The 16992-nt window shown below is 52.9% G+C and overlaps 2 protein-coding genes across 2 annotated transcripts; both read left to right on the top strand.

Annotated features, from left to right (window-relative positions):
• On the top strand, positions 1 to 3106 carry BST2 (bone marrow stromal cell antigen 2). Its single transcript, XM_079116339.1, has 5 exons — positions 1 to 992; positions 2009 to 2063; positions 2174 to 2234; positions 2491 to 2629; positions 2834 to 3106. Exons 1-4 carry the CDS (start codon positions 696 to 698, stop codon positions 2609 to 2611), a joined length of 534 nt encoding a protein of 177 aa, XP_078972465.1. The 5' UTR covers positions 1 to 695; the 3' UTR covers positions 2612 to 2629; positions 2834 to 3106.
• A 3506-nt stretch (positions 3107 to 6612) lies between these two features.
• Positions 6613 to 9289, top strand: CCDC194 (coiled-coil domain containing 194; the record flags this gene model as incomplete). Its single annotated transcript, XM_079116144.1, has 4 exons — positions 6613 to 6936; positions 7999 to 8095; positions 8497 to 8629; positions 9142 to 9289. The coding sequence occupies 4 exons, from the start codon at positions 6613 to 6615 to the stop codon at positions 9287 to 9289; spliced, it is 702 nt and encodes a 233-aa protein (XP_078972270.1).
• Between the last annotated feature and the right edge of the window lie 7703 nt (positions 9290 to 16992).

The raw sequence follows: 16992 nt of genomic DNA, 5'->3' as shown, positions 1-16992 counted from the left end.
AATAAATTTAGGGAGGTTTTTGGAGGATCCTAATAAATATTGAGATGTTCCAAAACTTATGCCAGGTATTTGACTTCACCTGGAAAAGTTCTGCTATTAATTAGCCATCTAGAGCACAGGCCGTTCCCAGAAGCCATCCTAGCTGGGATCCAAACGATGAGTAGGATGCCTGGAACACCATTACATGAGGCCTGCAGGAGAGTCCTGCTCTCTTCCTGGGGAGACTCAGGAAGGCAGTAAGAAAACTCACCACCCTGCATCCGCAGAGGGCCACTGACTTTTAAAGTATGAATTTATCATTCAGTCGGCACCAAACATTTAGAGGAAATTATCAGCTCTGCCCCTCTGTTCAGGGTTGAGAGATACGGGAAGCCAGCGAGCAGGAGGGCAGGGGCAGGAGGGGACGTCGCAGGCAGCTCGCAGTTCCCTCCCACATGGCCTCACTGGCCAGCTTCCAGATGAGGAAGGTCAACATTCAGGCAAAATAAAAGCTATCTCCCTTCCAGGAAACTGAAACCAAAACCTGAAGGTCTTGGGGCTGTGGGTGCCTCTTCTGGAGCCCTAAGCAGGCAGTGGACTTCCGGGGACTTGCCTATTGGTCAGGAAGCTCCCCCTATGCTAATGAGGGGTGGGTCTGTAGAAAATCCCGGGGCTCTCTCTTCTCTCCAAATTCCTTACATCTTAGGGAAACCGGGATGTCACCCACTTTGTACCACCGCTGCCCGGTGACCATGGATGATCAATGGAAGGAGGACAGTCTGCGGAGAGGCTGGCTGTGGCTGTTGGTAGGCTTCCTGGTGGTCCTAGTGGTGAGCCTGGCCATCCCCCTGGCCATCTACATTCTCAGGTCTGAGAGTGCCACCTGCCAGGAGGGCCTTCAGATTCAGAGAGAGTGCCACAATGCCACCCAGCTCCTGAGGAAGCAGCTGAGCCAAGTCCAGGAGAAGTTCCTGGGGGCCGAGACCCAAGCTGACACCTGTAAGCAGAGAGTGGTAAGCTGGAGCAGGGCCTGTGGGGATCCTAGTACTTTAGGGGCCTAGGATTCCCCAGGAATCCGCCACAGGACCTTGGGGGAGAGGGGAAGCCCCGGATCTGGCCTGGTCCCCCACAATAGGAGGGCCTGGATTTCCACACCAGGGCTTGGGGACCTCCAAGTACTTTCCAGGGCACTGGTGCTGGGGAGCCCCTGAAGCTTCCAGCAGCACCCTAACCAGGGCGTCAGTATTCCAGTAGGAGTTGGAGAAATCTTCCAGTGTTTTCCAGGGCTCTAGTGTGGGGAAGCTTAAAATTCCCAATGGGCTCCAATCTTCCGGAAGCAGGGATCCCCACTAAGGGCTGGACAGTGACTTCACCAGGCTTTTACTGAATCTCTGAAAGTTTCACCGGGACCCAAATGTGACATCTGTCTTGGGCTGGGAAATCATCCTGTGTTCTGGATTTGAGAAGAACCTTCTTGGGCAATAATGTAGAGGATCTGGAAATTCCCACTAGGGTTTGGGTACAGACAGCCTCAAATTCCCACGTTGGGAAGCTTTACAACTCTCTTTAAAGGATCCCACGTTTATGGGTGGAACTGTGAGGTGCCCGCTGGTGGCCGGTCTTCGAGGTTGGGAACTGAGGTGCAGAGAGGGTTGGCAGGCAGCATGAAAGGGGTTTAGACTGAAGCCCTCTGACACCAGGCCCTGGGGAGGGTGGCCAAGGCCCAGGATAGCAAGCTACCCCTACAAAGCCCAAGCCCATTTTTATTCTATTTAATTTATTTATTTATTTATTTATTTTGTACCAAGGATTGAACTCAGGGGCACTACACCACTGAGCCAGGTCCCCAGCCCTTTTTTGTGTTTTATTTTGAGACAGTGTCTCACTGAGTTGCTCAGGGCCTCGCTGAGTTGCTGAGGCTGGCTTTGAACTGGCGATCCTCCGACCTCAGCCTCCTGAGCCGCTGGGATCACAGGTGTGCACAGGGGCCCGGCTCAGAACCCGTTTCTGACCCTCTGCTCCGTCCCAGGTGAAACTGCAGTCTCAGGAGCTGAAGCAACAGGAGAAGGTGCAGGAACTTGAGGGTGAGAAGGGCAGAGAGGGCTTTGGGGGGTGGGGCAGGGTGTCTAGGAGTGGCTGGAGGTGGGCTCGTGCCCCAGCGCCGGGCTGATGCCGCTGTCCCATCTGGCCCCAGGAGCAATCACCAGATTGAACCAAACGCTGCAGACGACGTTGGCAGAACTGGAGCAACTGAGGTGAAAGACCCCAGCCGCCCCAGGCCACGCCCTTCTCACCTCATCTGTGTCCCCTGGGCCCGGGACCCCCTTAGCTCCCCAAATCCACATTGCCTCAGATGTGGGGGGGCGGGGTAGAGTTCAAGTCCTGGAGAGGAGATAACTCTCCCCAGGATGGCGCCGTCCTGCGTGGCCGCTGCCCGTGACCTGGGGTGGGGCCAGGGCTGGAACGCCAGATGGCCCGGCAGCTGCCTGAGTTGCCTTCATTGTCACCCAGAAAGGAGAACACGGCCTCAGGCGGAATAACGGAGCCCAGCCCTGCCAGCTCCCAGGCCACCCGCTTTCTCCAGGTGCCCACGTGGCTCCTGCTGCTGGGCCCCAGCATTCGGCTGCTCTGAGACCCCAGGAGGCCAGCGGTAAGGAGCCGGCGGCCCTGGGGAGGCTTGGCAGGGAGTCAGGGACCCCCAGGTATCAGGCGAGGCGAGCTTGGCAGGCAGAGGAGAGGGGTGCCCCTGCAGGGGAGAGGGGACTCGGGTCGAGGGGTCGCCCTGAGTGGGGCGGGGCTTAGAAGGCTCAGGGCCCGGCTGTCTACCCCGAGTCTGTCTTGTCTTGACTTCTAGGCCACAACCTGAACTAGCGGACTGCACCTCTGCTTTTCCCAGCGACTGTCCCTTGACAGGCTGGCTGCTGGGGGGAGTGGGAGGGGGGATCAGTGGAGGGGCCATGGGGCCGCCAGGTGGGACTGTGGCTGCCTGGCCCCAAGCCACCCTACTTGCGCAAGGGGTGGTGCGGGGGACACCCCTTCTCCCTGTATTAGGGGTGCATGCTGCTTTCCTCTGGGGGTCTGTGAGCTCCAAAAAATAAACATCTCTTTTGAGAGGAAAATCCTCATTCTCAAGTTTCTGGCGTGTTACCCCCAAGAGTCTGGGTCCTCCCCTGCAGGTGAGGGTGGACACCTGGATGATGTGTGCCATTCCCAAATGTCTTCAGACACCAGGGGCCTCCCCAGACGTCTCTGCTGGAATCATTTCTTCTCTTGGGTTTTTTTGTTTTGTTTTGTTTTGTTTTGTTTTGATTTTGGTAAGGGGAATTGAACCCACGTGCACTTAACCCCTGAGCCACACCCCCAGCCCTGTGTTGTATTTTGTTTAGAGACAGGGTCTCACTGAGTTGCTTAGGGCCTCGCCTTTGCTGAGGCTGGCTTTGAACTTGCGATCCTCCTGCCTCAGGCTCCCGAGCTGAGGCAGGCCTGCTGGAGTCATCTTAAGGGCTCTCACCCTTGTCTGGAGCTGATAGCAGCCAAGCATCTGCTCCCCGCCCTGCCTGGATCCTCTCCTGATGTCTGCGGTTCTAATGAGGAAATGGCAGCTGCACTGATCCTTGTCCCACTTCCCTGCCTCCCCCAGAAAGTGCCGGGCAGGGACTTCACCTGGAATCTGCAGACACATGCAGGCCAGGCTTCCCTCAAAATGTTTCCCCCTTCTCCAGGGACTCTCTGCTTCTCCAAAGTCGAGGGAATCCACCCACCTGGTCAGCTCCTCCCAGGACCCCCAGTCGCTTCCTCCTATATTATCTCCCTTCCTCCAAGATTTCCTGGAATCCCAACTATTGTTCGTGCCATTTCCTGTCCATGGCATTGGGGCCAGGAGTCCTATGTCCCAGATTTCTGTGCTGTCCTTGGGTCCCACAATTCTTGCTCCAGATGGTCAGTGGAATGAAAAAGGTCTCTCGCGCTGTTCTCCCAGACACCCTCAAACCCCTGCCCCAGATGTCCTGGCCTTCAGGACCCTGACTTCCCCAACCTTCAGCTTTTCTGTGTACAGAACTCACCGAGCTCCATCCTGCCTCAGGGCCTTTGCCCATGCCCTCCCTGCTGCCCGGAGCACCCATTTCTCACTCCCAAGGTCTAGGTCAGGGTCTCAGTCTCAGCCCTGTTGACTTCTTGGGCTGGATCATCCTCTGTGGTGGGGACTCTTCGGTGCACTGTAGACATTCAGCGCACCCCAGACGTGGCCGCATCCCTCCCCTGGTTGTAATAACAAAATATTGCCAAGTGTCCTCTGGGTGCCCGAGTCCCCTCCAGTGAGAACTTCTGCCCTACAGAGTATGAGGCAGGAGAGAAGACACAGGGACAGGTAGAAAGGACACATGGGACAGAGTAAGAGTGACCATTTTTTAAATGCTACTTCACATGAACAAAGTCCAGATTTAAATTTCACTTCTGTGTACCTTGGTCACAAACAAAACTATTAAATCAGTTATCAGACCTTATCCACAGGCCCATAAATAACCTCTCCGCCTGGAAAGAGAAAAACAAGCCCGAGAATGCCTTTGCTCAACAAGTAGCTTTCTCTGTAATTTATGATTTTAGGATCTGATTACTCCATCCACATATCACACTCCGGATGGAACGTCACACAAATGTACTGTTTAAAGTCACAAAGTGGAACGTTGGAATCCCCAATGGGGACATCAACAGAGATTTTTCATAAAACTAAAAAGAAGAAGGCGGCGAAAACAAGCCGAGTAGGCGGTGATTGACACGCCGAGACTCCAAGGCGGAGCGGCCGAGGCCTCAGGCCACGTCGGCAGGCGCCCAGGCGCTGCGGCTGGTCTCTGCCTCCAGTTCATAAAACCAACCTGCGCCTCTTGTTTGACCCATCCTTAAATTCCTTTTGCAGTGGCGTCAAGGACCCCCATGGCCTGAGCAGAGGCCCATCTCCCTCTGGGGACCTCCTGCCCAGTGACAGGGGACTCTCGCCTGTCCCCCTTCGGCCTCAGCTCCTATCTTGCAAAAGGCCTCAGGAAGAGTTCAGGACGAAGCTCTGCACCTGTTCAGTCATTTCTCCTCCCGCCGCTGCCCCTTCTTGGTGAGGACCCTGGGTCTAGGAACTTACTGGCCTTGTTCAGGGTCTATCTGTTAAAGAAACGGACCCTCTGCTCCTGGTGGCTTTTCTTTTGCTCAGGAAACAATCCCTCCCACGTGACCCCTTCCCTTTTCCTATTCCCTCTCTGTTCCCCACCCCAACTGGGACCACTGCAGAGCCCCAAGACAGAGTTGGGGCTCCCCTCCCCACCATGTCTGGGCTGTTTTCCAGATGGAGAGAGCAGATCTGTGACCCCAAACCTCCACACAATTGTGGGCATGAACTTTTTCTCCCCAACAATTCTTTTCTACCCTCACTATGTTGTCCTCTACCTCAGAGACCTGACTCCAAAGTTTTGTCTCCATCCAGGGGTTGAGACATGGGTGAGGGTTAGGAGTTGCAGTCTGTGCCCAGCAACTGCTGTGTGTCTCTGGCCTGAGACTCAGCCTCTCTGGGCTCTGGTTTCTTCATCTGGAATAAAGTGGGCACACAGCTACACTCAACTCACAATAATTGTGCACCTACTGTGTACGAGACCTGTGTGGGTATGGTGAGAACAAGGCAAAGGTACCCTTGGCTTTTGGGGCTCTAACCCAGTCTGATGAGGGAGGCAGTCAGGAATCAGAAATGTACAGGTGAAATTACACCCCAGTGGGAGCTGGTCAAAAGGGAGTTGAGCCAACGGAAGAGCAGGGGTTTTTTGGAGGGACCACCAGTCCACGAGGAGTAATTTAAGCAAAGAGAGATGGGAGGGTGCTGCGGAGGAGGAAATGGCCAGTGCAAAGACCCTGGGGTGGAAATGCCCTTAGCAGAAGAACTTTAAGGACGGGGAGCAGGTCTACAAAGAGGAAATGATGTCGGGGAGACGAGATACGGGCCTTGTCGGGGAAGAGGGAGGAGGAGAGGAAGCAAAGAGAAGGGGGAGGTGGACTAGCCTGGAGAGAAGTAGGGGAAGAGAAAGAGGGAAAGGGGGATGGGATTCTAAGAGCGCGCTGCAGCGGGGGCGGCGGGTAAGCAGGCCTGGACCGCGCTCGCGTTGTAAGATTGCCCCCTGGCGGCCCAATGGAGAAGACGCGGGGACACGGGGACACCTTCCCAAGTCTACTCTCTGGCCCTGCACAGCAGGGGCTGCTGAGCCAGGCTGACAGCGGTTCATCAGGTAACGTACCGTCTCCAATACGGTGTGTGGAGCAGCCCCAGACGCTCCCCAAGCCCCCACTTGGCAAATGAGGTCCTTGGAACTTTGCGCAGATGTTCTCCTGAGTCCACCAAGCCAGGAAGCGACTGCTGTTCCCATTGCATAGAGGGGGAAACTGAGGCTCAGAGGGGAGCTCGTGGGATGCAGAGGCAGGATTGTACCCAGGCCCCTTCCTGGGCCCTTCAGAATGGGTTGATCCCTGGAGGGGGTCCAACCCCTCCCGAAGGACTCGGAAAGCCACCACAGGGCGGGGCGGAACCGTGGGTGTCCCTGGCGTCCCAAGGTGCCAATTAAATGCTCGTGGCCGTCTGGGACCAGAGCTGTGGACAGCGGTATGGCCGAACCGGGGCCGGAGCCCGGGCGCGCGTGGCGGGTGCTGGCCCTGTGCGGGGTCGCCGTCTTTCTGGCTGCAGCGGCGGCCGGCGGGGCCCTAGTAGCGTGGAATCTGGCTGCCTCCGCCGCCCGGGGGCCTCGCTGCCCCGAGCCGGGGGTCAATGCCACAGCGCCGCCCCAGGATCCGGCCCCCGAAGTCGAGGAGCTGCGGCGCCGCCTGGCAGAGGCCGCCCAGCGCGAGGAGACCCTGGCCAGGCAGCTGGAGCAGGCGGAGGGTGTCCGCCGGGAGTTGGAGGAGGCTCTCAGGGCCTGTGAGAACCGGCAGGTAGGTGGGCAGGGTGGAGGGCTGGGAAATTCCCAAGGTGGGGGAGAGGGTCTGCGACACATCCCTAGGCTCCCTCCCTGTGCCCCTGTTTCTCCGATTCTTCAACTGGAGAGGAAGGAGAATAGCACCATAATTCCAACATACAATTCCAGTTCACCTTGGAGTCTACCTTCTGACCAAATAGGACAAACTTTCCCCTGCTATTTACCAGACAAATCATGACTGGGGAAACCCCAGACCCCTGAGCCCATTTTGGGAGCCCTATGCTAACTTCTCCCATGTGCCCACTCAACCCCCCCTTAAGCCAGTTTCCAGTCCTATTTTGAGAAAGGGACACTCATGTCACCTGTAATTAGGAAGCTAAAATTGGCCTCTGGGGGAGGTAGCAGCCAGGACCTCCTCTTTTCTGGGGCACCCCCCCCATCAGACTCTTAACCCTCCCCAGCCCTGAACTTCATAGAAGAACCATCTTCAAAGCACAATCACTTGCATTTATTGAGTGACTACTGTGTACCTCTGTGTACCGCCCAGCAGAGGTTAGGCAGCATCTGAATCTTAAAAATCAAAAGCCTCCTGCGTCCTTTCTACCTGCCCAAAAGAAGGGTCGGGGCAGCCGTTGTTAAAAGCATCCTGCTCTGGGTTTTGAGTTCTGACTGCCTTCACCACTGGAAGAAGCTCTGAGGAGGCCAGTCTGTTTGGGAGGTGTGATCAGATTGGCTTAGGTGGGTTTGAAACCCAGAGAGCCCTACACAGAACTGGGACTGGAACTGGACTCTGTCTCTTTGTGGAGCTAAGCCATTTCAACTTTCCGGTGGCTTGGGGGTCCAGGAGGACAGTAAATCTGGACAAAGACCTCTCTCCAGGCCGGCAGCTGTCACTATTCAGTACCCCCAAGCTTCAGAGGCCACCTCTGTTTTACAACTACACAAGAGGATATTCCAAATAAAACCCAGGCAACAGGGGGACAATGTAGCGTCACTCTCCCCCAGAAAATGCGGTCCCAATTCACTGCACTCCCTCCACCTCTTCCCCACCTTCACATGGTCCCCCTCCACTCCGCAGAGCCGGCTTCAGACGCAACTAAAGACCCTGAAGACTGAGATGGAGGAAGCCAAAGCACAGGGAACCCAGATGGGGGTCGAGAACGGGGCGTTGACAGGTGTGTTGGGGCGCAAGAGGGTGGGCTGGGCTAATGGTGGGAGGAGCTACAAGGTAATTAGATATTCAAACGATATGCATAGATGAAAATGTACTGCAAATGACATACAAATAAACACGAAAACTTAGGAAAGGAATGCAAACATGCAGAGGCTATGCAAATGTCACAAATCAACGCAAACGCAACAAAATACGCAAACGCCTTGTAAACGACTCACAAAAGCACTATCAACCTGTAAAAAGCTATGCAAATGACACGTAAACGCCATGCGAATGGCACAAAATTTAATTCAAATAAAGCAAAGCATGCAAAAGGCATTCAGACTCTAAATTCGGAAGCTGGTGTGAGTGGGGCGAGTGGGTGTGCTATCTCCAGTCTGACCCCACACCCTGTACCCGCAGAAGCCCTGGCTCGCTGGGAGGCGGTGGCCACAGAATCTGCGCAGCGTTTGGACGAGGTGCTCCGGCGCGCAGGCGCGGCCGAGGCTGAAGGCGAAGCCTGCGCTGCTCGGGAGACTGCGCTGCGTGAGCGCGTGTGAGTAAGGGGCGGGCTTTGGGCCCAGACGGACGATATATAAGACCAATGACTGTGTGGAGTTTCGTTCTTTCAGCCAATCAGCCCTTTGGGCGTGACTTGGGAGGGAAGGGTTTCTATTGGAGGAGAGGGAAGGGCGTGGTCGCGTGGGAGGGGTTTAGGGAGACTGGTGAGAATCCTGAAGTGGAAACCTAGGGATGGTGGGGCGGGGTGGGGGCGCTCTGCAGAGTCCCCGGGTTAGAGCTGGCACCCTGGGGGTCCCTGGGGCTCCGGGCAGGAAGGGGGAGCTAAGAGAAGGGTGCGAGGTAAAGGGAGTATTGAGAGAGGGAGGGGAGCTTCTGGGGAAGGGGTTGGGGGTCCCGGGAATAGCAGGAAGTGGAGAAGGAAAGGGGGACCCCGGAGGAGGGCGAACCCTGGAGATGGAGTTCCCAGGAGATGGGCGATCCTGCGCACGGAGGTTGCGTTCTCTGGGGCCGGGGGTCCCGTGCTGACAGCCCCCTCCTTCCCGGCAGCATCGCCCTGGAAGCCGAGGTGAGTCTCCAGCGCAGAGGGTCGCGCCCCCGGCCCCGCTCAGGGTCCCGATCCAGGGCCAGCCCCCGCTCGCGCTCCCGCCTCGGGCCGTCCAAGGGCTGCCGGCGGCCGCCGCGGCGGGAAGGGTGAATTGACACCAGCCGGACGGGGCCCCGGGCCAGGCGGACAGGTACTCGGGGGCGCAGCGGGGACGGTGTGCAGATGCCCAGCGCCGGATGAGACGCCCAGCTCAAGGCATCACGCTCAGCCTCAGAACCAGGAGACACCCTGCACCGAAACTGCACGGAAAGGAGACTCGACCCTGTCCCCGACCCCACAGTGTCTAGTCGACAGGTGGGGAAACTGAGCCCCTTGGGCCACCCGCTCAAACAAGGCTGAGCTGGGACCTGACGGAGTCCTCTAACCACAGTGTGACCCTCATCCCACAAACAAGGGAACTTGAGGTCCAGCCCTGGCTCAGGAGGGACCTAGAGGGGTCACTTTCCCTCTCTAGGCTTCACTTTATGCTGTGCGCAAAACAGGTGAATGAAATCACGCTTAGGGGGCCAGCATACCCTTGGTGACAATTATGGCAAACAGGAAAACGACAGAACCCTCCCCCTGCGAGATGGGATTTTAACAGAGAACCAAATAACACCTAATACTAATGCATCAAATGAGGAATTTTATAAATTCTGAAAAGTTCATCAAAATCAGCCAAGGTGAGGATGTCCACAGTCAAGTATTTGATATCATTCTGGAGGTACCAGCCAGTGCAATTAGACAAGACAAAGAAATAAGAGGTATGAATACCAGAGAAAGAATTTATAGGTTGAAGCATATTAAAGTGTTATTTCTATAGGTCAGAAATCACTGAAATATCAACACTTTGATATGGCCTTAATTTCACATTATTTGTGTGTTTTTATAATTATTTTTATTTTTAAAATGTCTCCCTTTTATTTAAATTTAACCTAATTTAACATTTGATATTACTTCAGGCTAACAGAAAAATTGGAAATCCCCTCCATTTGAATTTCTTTGCTGCCTCCTTATGATTGGATTCAGGTTAGAATTTTGGGGGAGGATTATCCCCAAAGTGATTCAATCTATTAGTATTATCTGCTGGTAGTATAATTTTATATATAGAAAACCCAGGAGAACTGACCGAAACTACCTATTTGTAAGCAATTAGCTAGACAATCCTTTGGAAGGGAAAATTGTTTTTAATTGTGGAATATACAGAACACAAAATTAACCATATTACCCTTCACCCCCATTTTTGTGGTGCTGGAAATAGAACCTAGGGCCACACACATGCTAGGCAAGTGCTCTACCACTGAGCCTCACCCCCAGTCCTGCATTAGCCATTATTACATGTATAATTCATTGGCATCAACTATACATTCACAATATTATATGACTATCACCACTATCTATTTCCAGAACTTTCCACTATCCCATTAACTCTCCCATTAAAAAATTACTCCTCCTCCCCAAGCCCCTACTAACTTCTGTCTACTTTCTGTCCCTATGAATTTGCCTATTCTACTTATTTCATATAAGTGAAATCAGACAATATTTGCTCTTTTGTCTCAATTATTTTTTTCAGTATAATGTTTTCAAAGTTCATTCGTGTTGAGATATATATATATATATATATATATATATATATATATCACATTTTGGGTTCATTTGTTTTTGTTTGTTTGTTTGTTTTTGGTACAAGGGATTGAACCCAGGGGCACTTAACCCCTGAGCCACATCTCCAGCCCTTTAAATTTTTTTTTTTTTAGAGACAGGGTCTGGCTAATTTACTTAGGGCCTCACTAAGTTGCTGGTGCTGGCTTTGAATTCTCAATCGTCCTGCCTAGGTTTTTTGTTATTTTATTTTATTTTATAGGTCTCACTATGGCCAGGCTGGCCTTGAACTCCTGGGCTCTAATGATCCTCCGTCTCAGCCTCCCAAGCAGCTGGGACTACAGGCCCATATCACCATGCCTGGCTGTGTGGTTCCATTCTCTACCCTTTAGTTTTTCAAAGATTAAAATTTTAAAAAATAATAATAAAAAGTTGGATACACTGAGTTGGCCCTGCTGTGGAGAAATAGTCCCACACTGTGCTGGTGGGACTGCCTGTCAGTACCATTATTTGAGAAGACAGTCTTCTAAACGTTCACAAAACTAAAAGTGCAAGCTGGGTGCAGTGACACACACCTGTAATCACAGTGACTCTGGAGGCTGAGGCAGGAGAATGGCAAGTTTGAGGCCAGCCTCTGCAACTTAGCAAGACCTTAAGCAACTTAGTGAGAACTCGTCTCAAAATAAAATACAAAAAGGGCTGGGGATGTGGCTCAGTGGTTAAGTGCTCCGGGTTCAATACCCAGTACCAAAAAAAGAAGAAGAAGAAAAACCCCAGTGCACATACCCTTGACCCATCAACTGCCCTTCTAGGAATTTTTCTACGGTCATGTCGATATGAACATAAAATGATGGACTAAATGTAATGCAGAACACTGAGTTGGATTCTGGAACAGAAAAGCACTTAGTGGGAAAAATGGGGACATCAAAGTCTAGCACTTAGTTGTCAGTGATACACTAAAATTAATTCTTCGTTTCAAGGAACGCACCGTGGTTAGCACTGGGAGCAGCTCTGGAGGGGACTCACGGACTCAGTACTATCCCTACAGATTTTCTGTAAATCTAAACTATTCCCAACTATAAAGTTTACTTTTAAAAAGGAAGAGAAAGGCAGGAAGGAGGATGAGGACTTTTATTGCCACATTCTTGGTGACTGTGGAAAATAAAGAATGAAAAGCACCTTGATGTCTATCAGTTGAGGGACTGTTTAAGTAAATGGGCATCTGTCCGTCTACCGTGTGGAATACTATACAACCATTTGAAAGGCCAGAGCAGATTTTTGCCAAGATGCTTCAAGGTAAAAAATCAGGAGAATGATCATTTGTGTACTTATTTTTAAAACTGTGGGACCAAGTAGGACTTTTATTCAGATATTTCTGAAGGAGACTGGTCACAGTTGTGGCCTCTGGGCTGGGAACCAGGGGTGGAGGGATTGGCAGGAAACAGTCTCATGTTTCACTATATTTTTTTTTGTAAAGTTTGCATTTTGAAATCATGCACATGTACTGCCTTTTAAAAATTAAAGTTTGTTTTTTAAAATGCTTAAAAGACTGGTGTAGAAAGAGGAGTGAAAGAGCTCTTATAAATTTGATGCCCACTTCCAGTCAGTCCTGCTTAGTATCCCCCCACATACCTGGAGTTTGGAGGTACCTGATCAGGGCCTTCACCTGAGAGGGGGCTCACTTGGAGGAGAAACTGAAGTTACAGAGGAAATGGAAAAGCTGGTTATGTAGAAAAATTTTTAAAAAGAGAGAAAAGGAAAGGAAAGAAAGCCTGGGCAGTAGCTCGCATCTGTAATCCCAGAGATGCAGGGGAATCACAAGTTGGAGGCCAGACTGGGAACTTAGCAAGACCCTGCATCCAAATTAAAAAAAAAAAAAAAAAATTAAAAGAATTGGAAACATAACTCAGTGGTAGTGCACCCCTGAGTTCGATCCCTGGTTCCAAAAAGAAGAAAGAGAAAGGAGCCAGACATGGTGGTACACACCTGAATCCCAGTGACTCAGGAGGCTGAGGCAGGAGGATCTCTATTTGGAGGCCAGCCCGGGCAATCAACAAGACCCTGTTTCGAAATAAAAAATGAAGAGGGCTGTGAATGTGGCTCGGTGGTCAAGCACCCCTGGGTTCAGTCCCCGGTGCCAAAATATGAAAGAAAGAGAGAGAAGAGGAAGGTGGTGGACAGGAGAGGAGGGAAACCAGAGGAAATGGGACTTCGGGGAAGGCTGAGGGTGCAGGGTGGCTATCCCATGCTGGCCACCAGGGGTCGCCCCAGCCTGCAGGCCCAGTTGCTGCCCACTGAGCACGTGGAGTCTGAGAAGCTTCAAGGATGGTGTCCCACCCCCGCCCCCCCAACTCTGGCATAAATCCAGAAGGGAAGAGGAAACCACTCTCCCTTCTGGAGTCAGCCAGAGCTGGAGACCTGAAGGCTGGCCTCACTCCAGCTGGGGCCCCAGGGATGTAAGACCTCCTCCCTGTCTGGCTCTGAGGTCCAAGGACTGACCCATGTCAAGGCCTGCTTTGGGACCCCACGTGGGACCTAAGACATTGTCACTTACTCATGTATTCTGCCGGTTCCACCCTGAAAATCAGCTCTGGGGATGGAGGGAATGGGGAGCCATGGCAGGTGTGTGGGTGGGAAGGGAGCAGCCAGATCCGGTGGAAGAGGTGACCGGAGAGAGCCCAGCAGCGCTGAGGCCTCCCCAAAACCCAGGGAGCAAAGGGCTCCTCAGCGGGGCCTGCCTCCCGTCCCACAGGGCCAGCCCTGGGCTGTCCTTCCTCCCCTCTGCGTCCCGTCTCCACCTAGCGATCCCCTGAGTCTTGGTTTGAAGTATCTCTCTTTTTGGCGCAGGAGGCGGGAGGATGCGGGGATGGAACCCAGGGTCTCACCAGTGCTAAGCAAGCCCTCTCCCCGAGCCACAGCCCCAGCCCCAGCCTAGAGGTCTTTTCTTCTTCCTTTCTCTCTCTCTCTCTTTTTCTTTTCTTTCTTTGATTGAACCTAGGGATGCGCTACCGCTGAGCCACGCCCCCAGCTCTTCTTATTTTATTTATTTATTTTTGTTTTTTTGTGGTGCTGGGGATCGAACCCAGGGCCTTGTGCTTGCAAGGCAAGCACTCTACCAACTGAGCTATCTCCCCAGCCTTCTTCTTATTTTAAATGAAACAGGGTCTCACTAAGTTGCCGAGGCTGTCCTTGAACTTGCGATCCTCCTGCCTCAGCCTCCTGAGTGTCTGGGATTCCAGGCCTGCACCACCTTGCCCGGCCCTGAGTCTCTTTTGATCTCTGTGTCCCCCACCCAGCACAACCTCCTGGGTAACTCCCCTGTCCCCCCAGCGGCTGCAGGGACAGGGGTGGGGGACAGCAGTAGGAAACCCTAGAGAAGCCATCAGCGGGGGCCACCTGGGACAGCAGTGTCCTGACCTCACCTCCTCCTCCCTGGTCTCATGTGAGCAAATGGGTCCCCATTTTCCAGCCGAGAACACCAGAGCCCCAGAGAACACAGGCTGCCCGCCCAGGGGGAATCTCCTGCCTCTGAAAGCTCAGCCTAGTGCCCCCAGGGGGTGTTTCTGGACCTCACTGAAATCATCCTCTCTAGGAAACAAACTGCCTGGAGTGTCGGGTGGCTCTGTTCCAGCTCCCGTCTCCAGGGGGACGGCAGTGGTCAGCTTTCAGCAAGTGACTTCCTCCTGCCAGGCTTCCCTTCTCCACCCGAACGAACGGCAAAAACCAAATTGACTGTTTTCATTCAGGAAGGGAAAAGGAGGCCTGTGTCGGACCCACGGCCGACTGTGCAACGGCCCGGGGAACGAAGGGTGGTGGCTGAGAGGGACCCAACGGGCAAGGTGTCGACTGGGCTCCAGCTCACGGGCCACAGCACTGACCACGGGGCCCGGCAGCCCCCAGGCAGAGGGAGACGCTGGGTCTGGTCATTTCCACTGGCCAGAGGCAGGCCCAGTTCCAAGAGAAGTTGCTTCTCGAGGAGACTCGGGCCATCAGCAGGTCACCGTCAGCGTGCCCTGGGAACTGCCGAGAACCCGGTAGCCGGCACCACCACCCTGCACAGACTTCCTGGCCTTGCGGCTCCCTCTGGGCCTCGGGGTAGGGCTGACGACTCTGGGTGCTCGCAGTGTCCCAGCTGCTGAAGACGCACAGGGCGCCTGGAAGGAAACACCCCAGCCCCAGCAGGCGGCGGCAGGCCCACGCAGAGCCGAGAAGACCGCCAAGGGGACAGAAGTGAAGTGAAGACGGACCCGGCCCTGGGCGCACGCCTGTAATCCCAGCGGCTCGGGAGGCTGAGGCAGGAGGATGGAGAGTTCAAAGCCAGCCTCAGCAACAGCGAGGCCCTAAGCAGCTCAGCAAGACCCTGTTTCTAAATAAAACACAAAATAGGGCTAGGGATGCGAGTCAGTGGTCGAGTGCCCCGGGTTCAATCCCTGCTACCGAAAACACCAAGCCTCCTCATCTCCGTGCAGTCACCCCTCAGACACCTGCTGGACCAAGTGAGGCGTCGCTGTTTCTGGCGGAAGCGGGCTTCAGGTCCCTGAAAAGTAACCCAGGCAACTGTTATCATGACCCACAGGTCCAGGTGTCATCCACAGTAAAGCCAGTGTGAAACACACAGCGGATCACCCAGTGTGTGGCCTCCAAAGTCAGTGACAGTTGAGGCCACTAAGAGCAAACGAGGCTGGGGTTTGTCCCTGGCAACCTTTCCATCCTGTGCAAACCTTCTGCTGTTGAGAAGAGCATGGGGGGAGGGCAGCAGTTCACTGTGCCCAGGGCCTCAGGGCATTGTCCCAGCCTTTGTCCCCCCATGGTGGTTCCTGACTGTCGCAGAGGGATTTGTGAGCAGAATTTCCTGTGGACATGACAAATTGTTTTCAGGAAAAAAACGCACACACTCACATCAGGGCCGGCGCGTTTGACCTCATGAGAATCCTCCGTCCAGGGCTCACCTCCCTCCCTCTGGAACGATCTGGCAGGACACAGGCAGAACATTTTCAGAAAGTTTATTTTTAGGAATTTTAGACACTGCTGGCTGGGGTGCGAGTGGAAACAACCTCTTTAAAGGACAAATTGGTGACAGCTATCAAAATGTAACAAGCCAGCGTTGAGACCAGGCAATTCCATTTGCAGAGATTTGATTTCAAATCTTCTCTTCTTCCTTTAAACATTTAAACAACTTAGAAACTATCTAAATAACCATCCGTAGTTACAATGGTAATGTGTGGTAATGAAACCTAGACAAACAAAAGAAATCTATACATCTCAGGGCTGGGGACGCAGCCTGGTGGTAGACTGCTCACCCAGTATCCCTGAGGCTCTGGGTTCAGTGCCCAGCACTGGGGGGTGAAAGGGAGGTGGGCAGATTTAAAGAAGGAAGGCTTATCATTGCCTTTTCTGTTCAAAAGAATCTAGCTATTCAAATAAGTTATTCAAATAGTGTTTCAAATAGAAACATTATAAATCAAAGATGTGTGAGTAAATTGCCAAAAGAAAACAGAATATTATTTTCAAGCTTGATACAAATAAAATAAGTATGTATATTTAAAACCCCGGGGCTGGGGGTATGGCTCAGTGGTAGAGAACTTGCCTAGCATGAGACCCTGGGCTAAATCCCCAGTACCACAATAAATAAATAAGCAAACAAACAAGTAAGGAAGGAAATAAAACTCTGGTTTGAAACCAGGCATAGTGATGTGTAATCCTAGCTACTGGCAGAGGCAGAGGATCACTTGATCCAAGGAGTTTCAAGAGCAGCCTGGGCAACATAGGGAGACCCTATTTCAGAAAACAAAAGATCCCAAATAAATAAAAATGAAACTCTGGTTCTTACACTGTGATCATTGCCCCAAATTATAGCACATTAGTATCAGCAGGGCAGGTCTAGGTTGACTTTTTGATTTTCTGGGAGTTTAAGGTTGCCTTTCTTTTTCCTAGTTAGCTGAACTTCATGTTCATACACATAGGCAACACCTTGGGCATATCATGAAGAATCTCAAGATTTTAAGTGCCCACCTAGCACTGGCCCTGGTGTTGACCTCCTCCACTGAGCCCTTATCACCATGTTCCAACTCTGCCATTCCTTTCCCTCCTGAGCCCCATAGGCCTAGGGCACCAGCATCTTGGGACAGTGCCTCAGTTCCTCTGACTGGCATCAGACACCAGGCATGATCCACGAGGGTTATGGATCCTATAAGCTTGTGGTTCAGCCCCTT

The sequence above is a fragment of the Sciurus vulgaris genome, assembly GCF_902686455.1.
Source record: "Sciurus vulgaris genome assembly, chromosome: 16".
NCBI lineage: Eukaryota > Metazoa > Chordata > Mammalia > Rodentia > Sciuridae > Sciurus > Sciurus vulgaris.
This window is presented reverse-complemented; position numbering and strand designations above follow the sequence as displayed.

Bases quoted from the DNA above. Each gene is read 5' to 3' on its own strand.
- BST2 (XM_079116339.1), top strand. From the start codon at position 696: ATGTCACCCACTTTGTACCACCGCTGCCCGGTGACCATGGATGATCAA. The intron at 2,064-2,173 runs GTGAGAAGGGCA...ATCTGGCCCCAG, and splicing joins GAAGGTGCAGGAACTTGAGG to GAGCAATCACCAGATTGAAC. The intron at 2,235-2,490 runs GTGAAAGACCCC...ATTGTCACCCAG, and splicing joins GCAGAACTGGAGCAACTGAG to AAAGGAGAACACGGCCTCAG.